The 21,255-nt window shown below is 43.3% G+C and overlaps 1 protein-coding gene across 7 annotated transcripts in view; it reads left to right on the forward strand.

The window, feature by feature from the left end:
* Nucleotides 1-21,255, forward strand: part of plce1 (phospholipase C, epsilon 1) — a 73,423-nt gene that overhangs the window by 13,797 nt on the left and 38,371 nt on the right. For all 7 annotated transcript variants that reach the window (XR_007192310.1, XM_048232508.1, XM_048232509.1 and 4 more), the window contains exon 3: nt 15,123-15,399. Coding sequence is in view for 6 of the 7 variants with exons in the window: in XM_048232508.1 (XP_048088465.1) it covers nt 15,123-15,399 (277 nt within the window). In the remaining variant the exon portion in view is untranslated. The remainder of the gene's footprint in view (nt 1-15,122; nt 15,400-21,255) is intronic.

Below are 21,255 nucleotides of genomic sequence, written 5' to 3' on the forward strand. Positions count from 1 at the left end.
CCCCTCTGTGACCCCCACCCCAAAGTGCTCTGTTAGTTTTGCCAAACCGTTTTTTTTTCATTGTCAACAAACAATGCACCAGTATGCTCACACATGTGTTAGTGATTTTGCCATTGTTTAGGTCACAGTGAAGTGTATTGTCACATGTAGTCACTAGCCACCCCCATGGACGAAGCCGGACTCTGAGACTCTATCCTGCACAGATTGTGTGGAACACAGGTTTCCAAATCTGTAATATTTTACGTTGTTGTGGAGGTTTGTAAGAATAGTGTGGCTCCTCTAGGTATTGGGTACTTTGACATTTTTTTTTTTTTTTTGTCTTTTTTTAAAACTTTTTTCCTAGAATACACCAGTAGTAATGATGACCAAATATAACAGTAGTTGTGACAGCAAACATTGTGGATGTCCGGCTGCTCTGCACTGCCCCCTAGTGGACCCGAGTGGTGGTAAAAGTGTGGCGTATTGGTCTGGCACAGAACCCGGTTGATTATGTGGATGTTGGCCAGATAGCTCTGTGCTGATGCAACAGGAGAAGAGGGGGTCTGGTGTAATGTGTGTGTCATTACCCCGGGGGGGCCCTGGCGTAAGCATGTAACAGGCATGTCGTGTGAGAAAGCCGGTGAACATGTGGCGGCGAAAACGCTGCATTCCACACGGCAAGAGAGGGGGTGATTTTTAAAACCGAGACCTCATGACCACAGAGAAAAATCCAGAGGACTCTCACTCTCACTCACACACACTTCCAGTAAAGCCATTATCCTTTTCCTTCATGTGAGAATTTTCTCCTTTGTTCTCTAGATGAGGTTTATGTGGAAAAGGCCTTTCAATCATCTTAGTAGTAGCTGATGTCATCACCAAATGTGTCCTAATCAAAGATCAAGAGCAGTTAGGGAGAATGGTTATTGTACCTAATCACGATGATCAGTGTAAATTACTGTTTTACTAAATTAAATGTTTTACTCCACTATATTTCATCTAAGATAAATCATTGGGTTCTTTTCTTTAAAAGACTCCTCACCACCGACATTGTTGTGTGGCAATAAAGTATCTATCTATCTGTCTGTCTGTCTGTCTGTCTGTCTCTGTCTGTCTGTCTGTCTGTCTGTCTTGTTTGTTTTACACTGAATTAATAGAAAAATGAAACATCTAAGGTGAGGAATAGGAGTGTTCAGCATGGCTGTGTGTGTGTTAATGCTGTGCTGTTTTTCCCAGCTGTATGAAGACCACTGTGTGTTGTTTGGATCTTCTGTAAGCTGTTTCATGACAACCAACAATATGCCTTGATTTATGCCTCAAGTCTGTGGTTTTGAAAGCAAAAAAAAAACGGGGGCCACAGCCTTCAAAGTGCACCAATCCCTTCGCTACTAGTATTACCAGAACAATCCAACAGGGGGCAGTAGTGGTTCTGTGAGCAATCAGCTTAGCGGGTGGGCACTGAGCACTCCGCAGCCTAGAGACGGTCTGCTGCAGGAAATTAGCCCAAAATGAAGTCACACCATGTGCTGCTGACACAGACACAGACACAGACACAGACACAGACACAGACACAGACACAGACACAGACACAGACACAGACACAGACACAGACACAGACACAGACACACTCACACTCATACACACACCCACACACACACAATGTTTCAAATGACCTGCTTGGTAAGCACTGGAAATAAGCATATCAAAGGTGTGTCGCATGTAAGCGGAGCCCCAAATCTCTCTATTCACATGAGACACTTTGATGTGTGGCAGCTAGGGAACAGAATGGATTATTATTTTTCTGGCTGAATGGGTGCTTTCAATCACGTTTACGTTGGCTGGATCAGTGTTCAGAGAAACTGCTCACCGTGCAAGGGAAAGAGAGGTTTGTGTGTGTGTGTGTGTGTGTGTTTGAGGGGGTCACCGGTATTGGTCAGAGAGAGAGGTGTGTACAGTCCAGTCACTGAGGAGGGTTGCGCTTTTGAGGAAAAGAGAAGATTGAGGTTGTCTGTAATCTTGTCTAGTAGTTCCCTGTGCAGTTTATTATATCTGTTAAGATGTTTATTATATCTGTTAAGATAAGATTGTGTATTTATGAGCAGGTGTCTACATGTGTGTCTAGATATGAGCATGTATGTGTGTTATCTGGAATAGACTGGTTTTGCAATGTTTGTGGATTTGCGTGTGTGTGTATACGAGAGAGAGAGAGAGAGAGGATGTGTGTTCCTTTATTCAGTTTTTGCATCCGCATCCTTTTTCTTATGTGATGCCTCATTCACACCAGATGTGTGGTGTGTGTGTGATAGCTGCCTTACCTGTCCGTTTAACTTTCGCCACCCATGTGAACAGGTTACAGTTTCAGCAGCACGGCCTCCGCTACACACACGTCTCAGACGCGGCTCAAGCCGCACTGCAACCGCGAGCCGGCAAGAGAATAGTGGAGACCAGCGTGTCAGAAGCGGTCCATTGAAAAGATCCAATGAAAAGATCCAATGAAAGATAGGAGAAGCTCCACAGCAGAGAGGAATACACACACACACACGTGTACACACACACACACACACACACACACACTCACACAATTGCAACACAGTACTGACTGAACGCAGATGGAACACATGTACGCCACGCATCTGGTGTGAACGAGGCGTGAGGCTGTGTAAGGCGTTCTCATGGCAACAGCATCTCTCCTGGTGGTTGTTGTGGGTGGCTGGGCTGGATGAGCGTAGTCAGTGGCCCCTGGGTGAAAGGGATCGTCACCTTCCCCCATGCCACTGCTAATGAGCTCATTACAGCCAGCCATCTTGGCTCAACGGTTCCCCAATTGACTCATTAAAATACATGCAACATGGAATGGACGCATGCTGTGATCTGTAAGGTCCATTACGTGCACACTCTTTTGATTAGATTTTTTTTTTTTTTTAATTATTGAAACCGTACATGTTCAGAGGCTTGTTCTAATGGCACGTGTATCTTAACCGTTATTGAGGTGATTTACATGATTAGGTGTTAAGATAAGATGGAAGTGCCATAAAGTCATAAAGTGAAAACTGGGAATTGTGGTGCATTTGCATGATCGGTATTTCAGCATTTGCAAGTGCACAAGTGACAAGTCTTTGAGTCAGTAGTTTAGGACGGCTTTTAAGCTGCCAATTTGCATTGCCATGATGTGTGCAGGTCTCTGCTGTCTACCCTGCCCTGCGCTGTTGACTTGTGTGTGTGTGTGTGTGTGTGTGTGTGGGACCATCTTCCGAAAGTTCTCTTTTTTAGCAGGATAAGATCTTATTTAGAATAGAACACACAGCCTAATATGGGAGCCCTTGGGCTATGACTATAGACGCCCTCCTCTGCCGTCTCTCTCTCTACATCTCTCTCTCTCTCTCTCTCTCTCTCTCTCTCTCTCTCTCTCTCCCTCCCTCTCTTTGTCACACACACACACCTCCTCAGCGGTGTTCTCTTTCGCTCTTGTTCATACACTTTCCAGGATGACTGAAAGGAGGTTGCACTCTTGGCTTTGACAGCTCTTTCACAGATTTCCAGCCTTTAGAGTAAGTAGAGAACTCTTGTGTTTATCTTGGGTCGTTGCAGTGTTATGTTTATGCTGATGCATCCTGATTCCTGACATGATTCACTGGTTGTTGTGAGTGATATTATAAATGAATTGACCTCAGTGCTCCAACTAGCTTACTTTGTTGCATTCATATGCATATGGCCATACAGCATATGAAATGAATCTTTGAAGTTGAATGAATGTGATGAAATGATGAAATGCTTCATAAGTAGCTGTAACAGGTCATGTGGGGACGTCTGAACGGCGATGAAATGATTGCATTCATCTTTACATGCCTAGTGGTTTTTAGGGCGTACGTCGCTCTGCTCTGTGCGTGTTGTGGATGAAGTGGCATCACAACCAAGTGGGTTTTTTGGTGGGTGGGTGGGTGGGTTAGAGACTTCTGAAGTGTGACCTCATGAGAAGGAGCTGATGAGATAACACTGGCATGCGGGAAGCCCCTAGTTTTCAGTAATGGGTTCCAGGCTGAGACACACACACACACACACACACATATGCACACACACAAAAGCGCGCACACACTCACTCACACACACACACACACTAATGTGCACACACTACATTTTGTTTCTCTATGTCTCTGACACACATTCTTTTTTTCTCCTTCTGCCTATGTCTGTTTCGGTCTCTCTCTCTCTCTCTCACACACGCACACGCACACGCACCAGTCTAGTATGCAGCAGGGACCCTAAACGAAGGGCATTGTAGAAGTTTCTGTGATTGAAATTTTCATTTTTCTTCCGCTGTGATCTCACCTTGACTAGGGCCACGTTTCACGTTGATATTGCTCTGACCTCCTCGTCACCTGAGTCTGTCTGCAGGGCTCAGTGTTGCCATTGGTGGACTGAGAATTGAGTGCAGAAAGGCAGTTCTTGTGCCCGAGTCCCCTCTCATTCTCACCTGCCTATTTACCTGGCAATCTCTTACACACACATACACACATACACACGCACCAGCTGTAGCACACACCAGCTGTAGCACACAGCAGCAGCTTACAGGATTATGTATGTGTGGTGTGTGTGTGTGTGTGTGTGTGTAGGGGGGATATTGGTTGCTAGATTGGTGGGACAGCCCTGTGTGAAATTCAACAAGAGATCATTAGCTGGAGCTGAGTCCCTTCTACACACCAACTGCCAAATGGCACACACACACACACCAACTCTTTCTCTCTCACACTCAAAAGTACACACACTTTCTCGCATTAACTCCTACACACACACTCTAAGATAAGCAAGCAAACACACACACACACACACACACACACACACACACCACACAGAGGCAGGCAGTCTCTCAACACCTCAGACAAGACGGCTCATCCAGACTTCTCCAGCAGCCCTTCCAGTCCCACTGAGTGCCCGCGGGTCAGAGCAGGGGACGCTGGGTGGACTGCACTGGCTTCCTCCAAAGTCCAGCGGCCCAGTCAGCCGAAAGGCAGTAGCCGTAGCAACTCGATCCTGCCAATAGGGATCTGTGCGACGGCGTCAGGCTGCAGAGCCTATTTTAGAGTTGAGATACACACGTCACTAATCCATGTCAGCAGGGGGTGACGTGAGGAATATTTTCATACGTCCAAGGTGTGTATATTGTGTGTTTTGTTTATCTACTGTGTCTGTCGATATAAACGCAGTTACTTCAGTGCTTCATTGTTAGTATTCAGAAATTGTGTCTAAGTTACTGGGGAGGGTGTCTTTAAGGACAAGGTTAATCCTCTGAGGAACCAAGTTCTATGTGACTTTGTTTTGATTATTTCAGTGTTGCTGATGTTTTGTTGACTGAGTGATTTTTTTGTTCTTGATGAATTCATGTTTTTTTTTTTTTTCATTGCTATGAATAGAGGTTGTCGTCCACTTCAAAGCTGATAGCTGCAAGGGACATTTAATGAATGTTAAATAACTGTCTTTGGGTTCGAATGTCCTAAAGGTTGGCATTTTCCATTGTGGGTTGAAGTTCTGTGTACCGTTATGGCTATAATTTGAGACTATTCTTTAGCTGTACTGTCAACAATGAAGGCGTGATATTTTCTCATCAGTTATAGTAAAGAGATGTATTTTTGAGACCATGTTCTTTCTTAAGACCACAAGTTTGGTTCCGGTTGAGCTGGCAGTGAGAACCGAAAGAAGTCAGACTATCAGCAATCATTGTTCAGGCCGGTCGCTCAGACGGATTTAAGATTCCCTGTAGACCACTTGAATTGTGGGAAAGACCCCCAGTGTTGTCACACACACACACACACACACACACACACACACACACACACACACACACACACACACACACACACACATAACACAGAATGAAGGTGAAAGCTGTCAAATGGGTTTCTGACAATGTTTGAAAAGCCTGAGATTGTAGCTTGACTCCTATTGGCATGACGGTGATGTTTGGCCAGATAGTGTTCACTCCCACTCTCCCTCTCTGTTGGAGAGCTCAGAGACTTGGATGGAGGGAAATCTACGGGTGGGCCGTGGGCTGCCATGGGCAGGTGAAAGCATGAGTAAGTTGAGAAGTAAAAATAAATGATTCTGCTTGTTTGCACCCATGATTAAGGAATTTACAGTTTGGATGAAGAGGGGTGATCCAGTTAAATCTGTTCTACAAGCTTGAAGCTTCACATAAATCTCCACGAGTTTTCACACTTGTCAAGGCGGAGTGGTTATCACAGAGATGAGACATCTCATGCTAGCTGTTAGCAGTAACCTGATTATAGCAGCAAACAATATTACATATTAACTCTCTTGAGTCTGATGCAAAATGTTTACATTGAAGTTTGGATCAGAAAGAGGTTACTCCTATATGGCATTGAGATTTAACACTCTGTCTAACATCTTGTCTAACACTCTGTAAAGCGCCATGAGACATGTGTAATGTTTTTGCGCTCTATAAATAAAATTTAATTGAAATTGAAATTTACTTGGAGGGATTTTCCAACAGATTAGCCTACATTTCTGAGGCTTGATGCTGCAGGATGGGTATAACAGGTAGAAATAGGCTGATGATGTCATGATGACAGTAAATTATTATTGTTATTATTTATTTATTCTGATGTACAAGTTTTGTCCTTGTTGTAAAGTGGTTTAAGATATGAGCAGACGTCTAGATTTCACAGAGCAGGTGCTTTGCGGTCATCAGTAGGCTATATGCAATTCCCAGATGGCAATAGCACTGCCAGTAATCGTGTTATTATTTTTAGTCTGAATTCTTGGGCTTAAGCTAATGACGATTCTTTGGGAGCTCAAAAGCGTGAGGGCTCATGTCTCAAATTGATATAACTGTCATCGGTCCAGCACTTCAGCGAGACATTTACTGGATGTACCCAGAATGCACTGCACATAAACAAAACACTTCCCCACATGAAATAAATGAACAGCTCATGACATAAAGGTAATTCAAGGACTTCATAGCATAACACTGCGCTCATTGGTAATGGAATGTTAATCTACTAAATGCAGTGTCATTTATATTTTAATCTGGCTGCCCGTGATGGTCTTTACGGGATGCCCCCTACCCTATGGTATGTGTGTACACTCTCTCACAGAGGTATTTATATGATTAGAATTCCTAGTCTCTTAAGTTGTTACTCTAAGCTTGGCTCCTGAAAGTCGACACCAAAGTGAAAAACCAAAGTGGGTAGATGGATCTAGAAGGGTTTTTTTTTTTCAAGAACCTGAATTAGAGTACCATTGTTATTACTGCAAACAGAGAGCTGTTTGAGGCTTGTCATTACTGTAAGATGGTGGTAAATGTAGTTGCCCTTTTGGAAACCGCACCTGAGGACAGTGTTCCTAGGCATTTGAATTTAGTCATTTGCACTGATTAGGACATATTCCCAATTCTCTTTAAGATCATTAACAACAAATGATTGCATTTGCATCAGGAACATCAGCAATATAGAAACTTTTGGCTGGCCAAAGTAACATACAACACACAGAACTAAATGGTTTACCCTGTAAGTCTATGTCTATGTACGTTTAAATATTTCTTATATAACTTATCATGTCTGAAAGAGTTGAAACATGGCAAAGACCCATTTAAGGAGCATTACCCAAAGACAAGTTTGTGCATTCTTTTAATTCTTTTCCAAATCTTTACATAAGTGCTCTTTGTGCTGTGATAAGAGACCTCACTATCAGCTGAAGGCATTCAGATATCAGGCTGTGCAAACAGCAGCCACTGATGTTTGATGGGTCCGGGCCAGTGCTGTCTAAACAAAGAATAGGGACCAAATATTTAGTCTGAGAGAGACCAGACATTCAATCACATGAACACAGAAAAGGTACAGACACAGGCACTCACTCACTCACTCACTCACTCACTCCTCACTCACTCACTCACTCACTCACTCACTCACTCACTCACTCATATACATACACACACACACACACTTACACATCACTCACTGATTCACTCACAGACACACACAGACACAGACACACACACACACACACACAAGGTACAGTAATGCTGTTTGCACCAGATTGGGGAAGGGCTCAGCACATGTTTCTTTTAGTCAGAAGGCCATGTGTGTGCTGCAGCTGTAACTTGTTGAAGCTGTTGGGGATCCCTCCTCTCTGCTTGATTACACTGCGCTACAGGAAGTCATTTCTGCGCTATCAAATGGATGCTTTTGCGGACCATTCTGGGAACCGGGACTTGCCAGGAATGGCTTTTCCCGCTGACCGAATACAAAAGTAATTTGCTTTCATTTAGCTGTGGGCAAATCTAATCTGCGGCGAGGCAGCCTCTGTCATTTTTGGTAAATTGAGGTGGGAAGGCGCTGTGCCCCATCTGTGCCACCTTTTAAGCATGTGGAGATCAAAGACCACGCCAAGGAGAAGTATACCCAGTAAGCAATTGAAATAAAGTACTTTAAAATGTCCATCTCAGAATATGAAGCCACAGTCTTCCTAATGCTCAAAAGCAGTAATGCAGGCTAATCAATAGAATGCAACAGTGTGGATCTTCACTACACGACACTCTTGACGCAGTAAAGCTGATGCTAGCAGGATGACTGGCAACTCTTTAGTATGACGATAAGGCAACCTCATGATCATCCTCTCAGAATACATGGGATTGGTTATGTGGTTGCCCAGTAACATTGTCCCATGCATTAATACCCTAAACATATACTCAGGGCACGTTCGTAAACTGCCACACTGTGCTCTCCGAACACGGTCTGGTACTTTGAGACTTTGGTGCTGGAATTGTCATTTGTTTATTCAGAGCATGATCTGTGCTCTCCGAAAGGACAGCATAGCAGAGCGTGATGTCAGTCAAATTTGTGTGTGTGTGTGTGTGTGTGTGTGTTTGAGCTCTGGCTCCCCTCCAGTAACACTGCACTGGATGTTAGCGTTACTGAACTTTGGTCAGGATTTGCCCCCCCACCCCGTTTGCCCCCCCACCCCGTTGAAACTCTACACCGCACTTGTGCCATTTCCCTTTACAAATATTCTGGTTCATATGCCAAGGCACTTTGGTGTCTGTGTGTCCGAGTGGGTATGCACATGGCTGTGTGTTTTCTGTGTGGGTGTGTGTGTGTGTTGACAAGAAGTTCAACGTGTGGTTTTATAAGATAAATATACTCTTAGAGCCCTTTGGGTATATTTGTGCAAATGTGTGTGTTTATTATGTTTTTTTTTCACCGTGTGTGAGAGTGTATGTGTGTGTTGCCTGTATTTATTTATTTATTTGTGTGTGTGTGTCAGTGTGTCTGAGTGACAGCTGCACATGACGGAGCCTAGAAGGTGCTAGAAGGTTCTGTGGGGTCAGACCCCTAAAACAGAACCAGGCCGTCAACCCAGAGTCCGCTCACCTGCTGGCACCAGTGTTCTGTTACCGCGGCAGCACAGTGCGGCCCCGTCAGCACCCCGTTTGGTCCGGCCCGGAGCATAACTGCCAGGCAGCAACCTCAGCTCTGCCAGTAAGAGCCCTCCATTGCTCACAGATTAGGGGGTGATGCCAGCTTGGCATACTCGCCTGGTGCCCGTATGGGGCATATGTGTTGGGCGACGTCAGATGAGCCTATCGGAGACAAAGTGCCCGTGGTGCTATGAAACTGCTTTGCTGATGATTACTTGATCCAGATGCCAGAACGTGTTGCTATGATCTGTGATGTCCGTCCAAGTTATTCTAACAAGTTGTTTTATCCTGTTTGAAGAGTCATTTGTCTTTCGCCTTTGAATATTTATGCTGTACAATATGCTGAAGTGTATAGACTGTCTACAGGTGATTTACCCAGTCAGTGGAAGTTGCCTTTTGCCTCTGACCATTGACCACTGACCACTTGATAGTATGTTTTACAGAGAGATAATAGATCTAGAGGGATCAATTGATACAATTAGATTGTAGACTGTGGTCTTCTACTGTGCGTTGTCTGTGTAGGTCACTGAACTAAGCTTAAAAACAAATGCTGTTACTCAATAGTTTTTGGTTAGGTTTCTGATGCTTGCGGAGGTGATCATCATTTTCTATTTCTGTGGTGTTGTGCCCGTGTCCCAATAGATCATTTCTGTTGATGCTGTGTCAGAACAGCCCACGTGTCGGATGTTGAGTGCGCTGTGTATTTGTGTGTTCATGCAGCTGACACCCATTTGTCAGTTTATGGCAGAATTCTGCACCTCTCTCTCTCTCTCTCTCTCTCTTTATGCCTGATATATAGCCTACCTCCGACATGCTTCAGGTTTGGGTTTCGCTCTGATGGGGGTCCTCTTCCCAGAGCTGATGTCCTACTGGGAAGCCAGGAGAGTGGCATTGAGAATGTCCACCATTAGCACACGGGTCAACGCGTCCAGCTTCACCTGTCTGACTCTGGTTGTTGAGGAGAGTAATGATGGCATGATGGATTAGGTTGCCTGTAATGCTGTTGTTGGTGGGAAAGGTTGACACTATGGCTGTTGTCATGCACTAAATCTCTGGTGGGCACTGTAGGTAAAGGTCGTTGTTGTATGTCCCCAGGGAGAAGAAAATAATGCTGTTTGAAACTGAAGGTTTATTTTAGTTTTTTTGTGAACACTGTTGGAATGTGAATGTGATGGTGGTTGTGGTGAAGTGCATGTGCATAGTGCCTGAATTCATGTACCTGCTTATAGCGGTCCAGTTATTACATTAACACCAACACACACTGCTCAAATAGAAGTCACAGAAGAAAAGCTGATAGCATAGCAGGTACGTGTTGGGTAGAATAGTGTAAACAGGGTTAAATGTTGTTTCTCTATACCTTTCTGGATGCCTCTTGATATGTTTCAAACTCACCCAGCGGTCACTCTGGTTTGGCTCACAGTTTGGTGAACGTGCAGATTGGTTGGGTCAAGTCCCGTGGGGACGGCTGTAAGATCAGTACTGGGCATTTATCCCTCTGATCACAAACAGGAAGCCCTTCCCTGAGAGAGGTAGAGAGAGAGACTGGGTTAATTACTGCCCCCCCCCCCTCTGTAGCAGCATTTGGGCTCTTGGCCTATATTCTAGTTTTTCCCCTCAGTGTGACTTGCATTCCTTGACATTATGTGCTACTTGGTACAAAATCCAAATGTATTTATGCTCATGTTTTATCATCTTCAAACGTAGTCAGTGATTTGCTATTCACTTTGCTTTTCACTAAACTGTAGTCTGAATATTACACAAGTGTCTAGTGTGAGTCATGACATTTGCATTTGTAAAATGGAGGAACCACTGACTTGAAGATGAACTAGATGTACCGCAGAGTGGTACAAAATATGACCGCCGCCCAGTCCAGCACATTTTTTCCACAAAAAGAAATCACGCTGAAAGGCCTATATGATTCTAACTGTCTCACTAAATTGCATTATCCACACTCAATTCTCACTGGTATCTGCTAGACAACAAGTACCAAAACATGATTAGTTCATAGATTTCACATATAAAATTCATTTTATACAACCCCCACCTCCATCTTGCCTGTTCATAATTCTGAGAAATTCTTGATTGTTTGTGTTATGTTTATGTTATGTGAGTGAGTGAGTGTGTGTGTGTGTGCTTGTGGATGTGCCTGCAAGCGTACATATGTCTACTGTGTGAGTATGTGTCATACGTATAATTACTGTGAATGTGCGTGCGTGCTTGTGTGCGTGCTTGTGTGTGTGCCTGCGGATGTGCCTGTGCATGCAAGCGTGCATATGTCTACTGTGTGAGTATGTGTCATACGTATAATTACTGTGAATGTATGTGTGTGTGTGTGTGTGTGTATCTGTTTGTGCACATGAAATGGGTTAACATGACCCCTGGAGGCAAACATAACGGAAAAAAAAATGGTCATCCTAGGCCCTACAGTTCTCAAGATATTCACAGAGAACTGTGTCTGCCCTACCCTCCTTTCGGGGTCCAGTCCAGCCGGGGGGGGCTACAGATCAAAAAACGAAAAATAGCGGTTCCATGCTATCCATGTGGGGGTTTTTGCCCACCAAGTTTAAATTGTACCCCGGTCTTTCAGTGTCCCGGGAATCCTTGTTGGTACGTCACTAAATGTACACATAAATTATTTTATTGTAAGGCCCCCCATGAACGAAAGTACACAAAACTTGGCATGCATTCGGAGGGTGTCATAATGATCCTACACTTTTAATTTCGTGCAGTTTTGACCTTGTCAGCCAGAGATATTGTGATGAAAACACCTAATTTTTTTGCTTTTAATTTTTTTAACTAGGTGGCTATATACATGAAATAAGTGGTAATGGGATGGGTTGACATGCCCCTTAAGACCAACATACAAAAAAAGGTGGACCTCCTAGGCCCTCACGGTTCTCGAGATATTCACAGAAAACTGTCTCCGGCCACCTACAGGCCAGTTGGTGTATAGTAACATAAATTAATTTATTGTGTGCCCCCCATGAACGGAATTCCACAAATCTTGGCGTGCATACAGAGGGTGTCATAATGATCCTACACTTCCAATTTCGTGCAGTTTTGACTATGTTAGGTCACAGATACCTTCAATTACAACACCTCATTTTACTTTTTGTGTTTAACTAGGGTGGCTATACATGAAATGAGTGGTTATGGAATGGGTAGACATGGCCCCTTGAGATCAACATACAAAACAAAAATGGTCCTCCTAAACCCCACGGTTTTCGAGATATTCACAGAAAACTGTGTCTGCCCTACCCTCCTTTCGGGGGGTCCAGTCCAGCGGGGGGGCTACAGATCAAAACGAATGACTTATGAGTCAGTATGTTATCTATTATTGAATATATCAACATGTATAAATAGCCATCATATATGTCTGAAGGTACTTTACAGAGCCCAACTTGATCCGTGATCTCTAGAATAAACAGTAACATAACAACAATGTCATCATGTTAGGTGTTTTGTTAGGTGTTTTCCTCTCAAAAAATATCCAGATAACGAAATTGTGGAGTTAAAAAATCCACATATTTATTATGTGTGCACACACCTCTGGTTCTGCCGTGCTTCAGGCAGAGGCAGTAAATAGGCAGCAAGAGACCTAAACGTTTATGTGTCATGGTAAATGTAGTTACATTAAGGGCTGAATCATAGTTTTAGTATAGTCACATTGAGCTACGCAAGGAGGGCTTGACACATACTTGTGTAGCAAAATGTGTTGTTGAGATTTTTGTAATACGATGCAAGTGCGAGTCATGTCTTGTATTTCCAACGGGGGCCCATCGTCTGCATAGCTTGTGTAAACTATGAGAGGGTTCTTCAGTGTCTGTGAGCCTTGCGCTCAATGGTGTTTTAAGCCTCCACCATCAACTTCAAGGCAGCGCTGCGCGACCGTGGACTTCAAGGCACCTGACCCTAACCATAACCCTTGACTAACCCTAGTGCCTTCTATGCAGCGCTGCTTGGAAGATGACGTTGGGGGCTTATAACACGATTGTGCGAGCCTTGTGTTGGGAACGGTATCTGCGTAGCCTTTGCTCACCCACATGCAGCTCAGTCCACTCCACTATTGACGGTCTATTGGTGACCCCTATTATAATTCTGTTATTATTATGACCCTGTGTGTACAGCAGAACCAAACTCTTTTGTCACTGCTGTGTTGAATACAGTTCAGCTCTATTTTTGTATAGAAAACAATGGAAACAAAGTAGTAATAGAATGACTGTAGCAAAATGTGCAAATGGATTGCTTTTGTGTGCAGTGTTTTTCCATTAGGAGGGAAAAATTGCCTCTTTTCTGCACCTGTCACTTGACTGACAGAACATCACTCAGTCTGTGACAGCTTGTGACAGAATGGCACTGAAAGGGTATTGAATGGGAAGCTCCATCGAGTGCTGGGATCACCTTCCGTTGCTTAAATTGCGCTGAGTTGCACGCTATTTGTGTTGACATTACATTATTAAAACAACCTCAGGAATCACAGGACACAAGGGAAGGGTGGTCTGAGTAATTACATGTGAATGTGTGAGTGTGTGTGTGTGTGTGTGTGTGAGTGTGTGTGTGTGTGTGTGTGTGTGTGTGTGTGTGTGTGTGTGTGTGTGTGTGAGATGTGTGAGAGTGTGTGTGTGTGTGTGTGTGTGTGTGTGTGTGTGTGTGTGTGTGTGTGTGTGTGTGATGCTACTGAGCAGCCTGTAGGCATAATAGTTTTTATGTGTTTGTTTTCTTTTACTTTTAAGATTGGCATAAGCATGTTAATCTATGAGCCACTCTTGCCAAACCAAGTCTGAGTATATATACTGTATATCATGCTGAGAAGATATAATTAAAGAAAATTTCACTGAAAAATCTATAGCTGCTAAAGAAACAATACTTCCCACATATTAAAAGGATTCATAGTCAATGTTGGAGTAGTTTGTGTAAGGTGATATGTGTTCATGTTTATTGTTGTGTTTTATTTGTTGATGTTTTTGGTTATAATTCAGTGTCATCAGGGCTCTACAGTGTGCCCATTTCACTTGCACATGCGAGTAAAAATGATGGCGTGCGAGTGCAAAAAAATATTTAGGCGCACTGGTGCGAATGACTTCTAACCATGTCAATGTTTGTCTACAAAATACACTGCAACATATATATATATATATATAGGATATCAAGGATATATATATATATATATATATATATATATATATATATATCCTTGATGGCCTATGTTGGGTTTTGTGGAAAATGGACTGTTTTAGTAGTAGTATTAGGCAGTATGCAGTCAGACCATAGGCATATTTGGATTAGCTACAGATGGATTCACAAATAAATAAATTAGCCTACATTTGGCAGGATACTTGATATACAGGCTAAATGCAAATATGGCAATGTATTATATTATTTTACATTAACAAAATGTAGGAAAATAGAACAGACTGAAAATAAAGTAGACACTGATCTTTAAAATCCTGTTTCCTGTAGCCTGAATTTTGTCAGTCATTCTTAATATTCGCAACTGGTGCACTGGCATGTTTAACTGTTAGCTGCAGTGTAATGTTAGATTATGTGTAAGTTAAGTACAGAATTGACTGTGCGCCCAAATTTTTGTCTGTGCTCCTAATTTTTTTTACTTGGGCGCACAAGTGCTCCTGGAAAAAAAATGTTAGTGTAGAGCCCTGGTCATTATTCATTATTCATCTCATTATTCCTTACCTTATTCTCTCCTTTGTCCACCCAGCTTGACCATGCGCTGATCCCGGACGAGCCCCAAGATTTGGTTTTCTCAGCAAGACTGCTGAACCTGCCCAGGGCAGATGTGTGGGGTCGTTGCCCAGGAGACGTGGGACACACTGTTGAGTTCCGTGCCTGCCTGAGCCGCGCCCGCCTCTACACCAACGTCTGCAGAACACTGCTGGAGGCCGCTGCCGCCCTCGGAACTCGGAGTGCCATGCCGGGTGGCACTGCAGGAATACCTGGAACGCCTGCCAACTCTGTGGGGCGACCCATGCCAAAGGGTGAGAGGGGTGTCATCCCCAAAAAAGCAAAACAAAAACCACAGCAGTATGCCCCAAAAGTCAAACTCATGCCCATACAGTTACACAAGTTCAGACTTATTACATAATTCTGCAGAACAGATAAAACTCGCTAACCATTTGCTGCTTCAAGGAATTTATGGGTTAAAACTCCCAAAAAAATCATCATTCATGTTGTACCAGTGCTTACACAAGCTGTTTTTGGGGTCATTTAAGGAATGTAGTGGTCAAGTATTTTGTGGGTCTTTTTGGCAGTATTGGATGTAATGTGAATCTGTTGGCAAAATGAGAATCTATGCATGATTATAGCCGCAGTTGGAGTCTCTCATATTTAGCGCCAGCCATCTGGAATTGCAATTCAGCACAGTGAATGAAACAGCAGGTTGAATTGATATGTATAATACTATTAGTTCATCTAAGATATCTTAGTTCATGTCTCAACTGAAGACTTTTTGTCACTTTTAAATTGTTGCATTGTGTGTGTTTGTTCTCTATGTTGTTAGATGAGGTCTTTCTGTGGATAAGTGAAATATTCTGACAATTTTGTTTGACAGCCTCTCCTGTCACATGAGCTGCCCCAACAATAAATGCACCCTTCCCTCATATTTTCCTCCACTAATTCTCTGGCTGCACTCATCTCTTGGGCAGCCAAACATCTCCCCCACTCCCTTCCATAACTCTTTCTTTCTCCCTCCATAACTCCCCTCTTCTTTATTATTATTTATTATTTACTATCTCTCCCTCTCTCTCTTTCTCTCTCTCTCTCTCTCTCTCTCTCTCTCTCTCTCTCTCTCTCTCTCTCTCTCTCTCTCTTTCTGGCTGTTCTACCGATGTATGCGAGCCCCTGATGTTGATATGGCCCACCGTAAGACAATCTCTCCCTAGGCGGCTCGGTGAGGCATCTGGAGGGGGGCCAGGTGACACGGCGTCTGGGCCGGGAGTCTCTGGGACACAGTGACTCATCACTGGGGTCTGCTCTCGCCTGTGCCCTTGCCTGGCTGCCAGAGAGCAAATAGCAAAAGCTAATTGACACTCTAAAGAACGCGTCACTATAGGGAATTCGAGCAAGCTATGGTGTGTGGGATTTGAAGGAACATTCTTTAGTTGTGAAGAAGGATGAGGTAACTTTCTTTTTCTTTTTTGTTTTGAACTCATCGGTCATCTGAAAATCTGAGTTCAGGTTGACATATAATAGGACTGAAGTCCTGATTGAATAAAAAGCAAAACTGGATTCACGTTATGGTTATGGTAGTAAATGGCTAAATCAAGAGAACAAGACACCAAATAAATGAATTAATGAATGAATGAATAAATTGTGACCGTGACTAAACTATGTAAAGCATGATGCATTAATATATTTAATAATTTATGACATAATATTACTATTTAGTTGTTTACTATTCAATTGAACAGAAAATTAAAACTGTTAAGTGATGAGCTACACAACTCTTGATCTTTAAAGTAAAATAGAAATCAATCAAAGGAGGTGTTTGCAAGTACATCTTTCTTAAGATGGGCAATGGGAATAATAAGGCAGAGGCTCTTCAGGTCAGGGAGACCCTGTGAAAACCTCATCCATATGAAGAGATTTTACATGGTCAATTTGAGGATGCTGCAAAGCTTTTGATGCCATGGCTTACACACACACACACACACACACACACACACACACACACACACACACACACACACACAGAGAGAGAGAGAGAGAGATGTAGATCTTGAGTGTCTCAGAAGTGCTTCTCATCTCTATCCATGTCAAAGGACTTCATTAACCTCTGTGAGAGAGCCGAGGGTCGGTCGAGGACGTACTCTGCCACACACACACACACACACACACACACACAGAGAGAGAGAGAGAGAGAATGGAGACTCGGCCTCACAAGGTATACTCAGCGGGGACGGCAGGAAATGAAGTCATCAAATGGGAACTCTCTTTAATGCCGTTATGCCGTCTGCATTAGGAGCGAGTATCCGGTCTACCTCAGTTGATTCCATTATCTGCTGTCACTGGGGTTGAAAAATGGTACGGTTTTAGAGGAGGGTTTGAACTGTTCTTTCATTCAATACGGGCAATTGATGTACCTCTCACTAGTGCCATGTCCCATGATTAATAGGAGTCTGAAGCAGCTGGTCCATGTCAGGCTCTGTGAAATACTGTGTTAGAGTCGCATTTGTTTCCGTCAAGTTTTGACTGAGGAGTTGAAATTACCGTCGGCTGATCAGTCAGAGGGGTGAATTGGTTTAGTAATTCAGTAGAATTCCAGATAATAGAGTAATAACAGGAACAGAGGATCAACATTGTTCTATTGAAGAGAATAGCCACCTGTGAAGTGTCCTGTCCTAAGACTATTTCAATTCTTATTTGCACTATATAAATAAGTACCATTGTTGGCATTTGGCCTTTCAAAATCAGTCCAAATCCTTTTTTTAAGACAGTTCAGAAGAGTATTGATAATAGAAGCACTGGCGATTGAGGAAGTTAGGTGTTGTTGATGTAGATGTAATGTCATAGGCTTATGTTTTGATGCCCTTCTAGACGATATTGTCAATGGGATGTCTCTGGACGGTGAACTCTCATCACATGATAACCTCTCATGAGACTAGCAACTTGAAACCTCTGTTTTTGTTTGCATAAATGCTGCTTATGAGGAGATATTGTTTTGTTTTTCTAACCTAGTTGAACACCCCTCAGAAAGATGTTTTTTTATGTTCCAGAAGTTTGCAGTGATGGCAGGGGGAGGTGTGTGTGTGTGTGTGTGTGTGTGTGTGTGTGTGCGTGTGTGTGTGCGTGTGTGTGCGTGTGTGTGTGTGTGTGTGTGTGTGTGTGTGTGTGTGTGTGTGTGTGTGTGTGTGTGTGTGTGTGTGTGTGTGTGTGTGTGTGTGTGCGCACGCGTCATATCTGGCTCTTCTCAACATTGCCCCGTTTGGCTTGGCTTGGTTCACTGTTAAAGCCTCTGATGGGCATTGCGGGCAGCCGTGGCCTACTGGTTAGCACTTGCCGGTTCGAACCCCGACCATTAGGCACGGCTGAAGTGCCCTTGAGCAAGGCACCTAACCCTTCACTGCTCCCCGAGCGCCGCTGTTGATGCAGGCAGCTCACTGCGCCGGGATTAGTGTGTGCTTCACCTCACTGTGTGTACACTGTGTGCTGTGTGTGTTTCACTAATTCACGGATTGGGATAAATGCAGAGACCAAATTTCCCTCACGGGATCAAAAGAGTATATATACTTATTTGCTGTGTTTTTGATAAATGGAGGGTCTGTAAGAGCGTAAGTCAAAGTTGGGTCAAGGATTGCAGACGCAGTTTAGCTTAGCATGCGGAGAATGAACATAAAAAGATCCCCACACCCCCCACCCCAACCCTAAAAATAATCTCAAGCATGCTGCCCTGCTCTCAGATTTTGCATGTACAGTATGTGTTTGTGTTTGTGTGTATGTTTTATGTGTGAATGTACGTGTGGCGCTGCCTTGCATGAGTCAGACGACAGTGTTTACCATCTCTCTGTGGCCCTCCAAGTCCGTACTGAAATATTGGGCGACAGCTCCATTCTGCCGCCAGAAGGAAAGAACAGGTGCGTATGGAACAGAGAGGTGAGGCCAACAGGGTCGAAGGCACAGGACATGTTCCATCAGAAACAAACAAACAGACACACACACACACACACACAAACTTTATGAAGAAAGAAAGAAAAAAGAAAGAAAGAAAAGAACTTCCTTGGTGGAGAGAATGAATGAATGAATGAATTAATGAATGACAGACAGGCTACTAGGTAGAAAGGAATGAAAACATGTTGGGAAAAGGGAAAGATGGAATGGAAGGATCACTTAATGTTGCTTCTGATACCAACACACAGACCACTCAGTTCAGTGTTGGGTCAGATTACTTTGAAATGTAATCCATTACAGAGCACAGATTACACACCAATTTTTGTGATCAGTAGTGTAATCCATTTATTATAATAATTGTTATAATTGGATTGCAAAAATAATGGAACATAATTTGAATACTTTTAGATTACTTTTGGATTACTTTTGGATAAAAAACTCAAAAATGAAATACATTGAATAAAAAAGACAGGGCTTACAGATAGCAAGCGGCACTTGCTGCACTTGCTGCAAGGTTATGCTGGGTCGAGCGAATAGCTCAAAGATTTGTGTTGTGGTGCTATTTCTGCTACTTTATAATACACATGTAGCCCCCACTTCCCCTTTTCAATACAAATTGCGTGTTCATATCTAAACCTCACTCCTGACCTGGGTCATGGCACCAATGCCTTGTGCTGATTTGCACGGCTCAGCCCTGTACTTGCTCGGACTCGAACCCACAAACAGCAGCATCTTTGATTCGGGAGTCAAGCGTGCTAACAATCGAGCTAAAAGCCTGATCTGCTGGCTTTCTTTTCTTACTAGCACAACTCTTAAGGTGTTGGGAAGAAAGTTCACACAGTATACACACACTATACACAGATATGTCCCAGCTAGCTACAGGTACTCAACAGGAATAGGCCTATGAGCAAACATTGGGGGGTGTCCTCATTTTGTCCAATTTGTCCTCACTTGTACACCTCATTTGTACTAACTTGTCCTCCTTTTCAGTCTGGAGTCTGGTTGGTGGTCACGCTAGTTCTGCTACATTATAGCACACACGTATGTAGCCTTATACTTCCCCTTTTAAACACAAATTATGACCATCAACTGGTCTTGTATTTCTGCACAGAACCACTCGCATGAAGTGGAAAAAATAGGCATCCATTTTATTCTCTAACTGGGTTGCAGTTGGGTGTACTAAAAGGCAATAACCCCTTAAATTATGACTTCTGGCAAGTTTTGTGCAAATAAATGACAGATTGAGACTTATAATATAACCATCAACACATTTAAGGCATCTTGCTGTGAAAAAATATGGCAATTACAAAGCATGATTATCACATATAGCGTGACCCATGTTATTTGAATGAGGGGCCCCATTTAGATATCAGGGTGAATAATATAACTTATGTTATAAGATTGAGGGGCCCTATTAAGACATATCACATAACATAACCTATGTTATTTGACTGAGGGCCTCTAATCCGATATCAGGGCTGGAGAACATAGTAGTGACTTCACGCAGAGGTTTGAGCTTCAGGGATCCCTGAACACTTGGGCCCCTGGGCCTGGGTCTATAAGGCCTGTTCAGTAATCCATCCCTGCTCATAAATTTGCCTGTTTAGAAATTTTTAACCGTTTTGGAATTCCTGGTGAGTGATATTCCATATATAGTCTCGGATTGGACGTGATACATCTGTTATTTTGGATGAGATGTGCCAAGGTTCATTTCCTGGCAGCAGACGCTCTCCATGTCAGTGGACATAGGGACACAAACCCCACATAAGCACCACCGATAGTTTCCTGTGGGCTCAGATGCATCTCTCTCTCGATCATCTATTTCTCCTCCATAGTCAGGCTCTGTGGGGGGGGTACTAAATCTCCCACTGCTCTTACTGACTCATAGGCATACTCATAGAATAGGCAATTGGATGCCTGCCCTCATTAGTGGGTCTATCCCATTCGTCCATATCCATTTTGTTGAGGCTGTAGGCTAACTGTGAGGCAATGACAGCCGTTATCCCAGATAGAACATATTGGGAACATACGGGAAACACTGCGCACCTTACTAGTGCAGTAGGTCAGTTTGAGTACTAATGTCTGCTTACTGGATAAATCTAAATGTATAAAAATGAGACCTTGAGATGTACCCTAACTGGATGACTGGAGCTCTTTTGTAGCCATCTATGTGGATAGGACAGGAATCATATGAGGCAATCTGAGCTTCAGTGTTACTCTTTTTACTG

The sequence above is a fragment of the Alosa alosa genome, chromosome 22, assembly GCF_017589495.1.
Source record: "Alosa alosa isolate M-15738 ecotype Scorff River chromosome 22, AALO_Geno_1.1, whole genome shotgun sequence".
Taxonomy (NCBI): Eukaryota; Metazoa; Chordata; class Actinopteri; order Clupeiformes; family Clupeidae; genus Alosa; species Alosa alosa.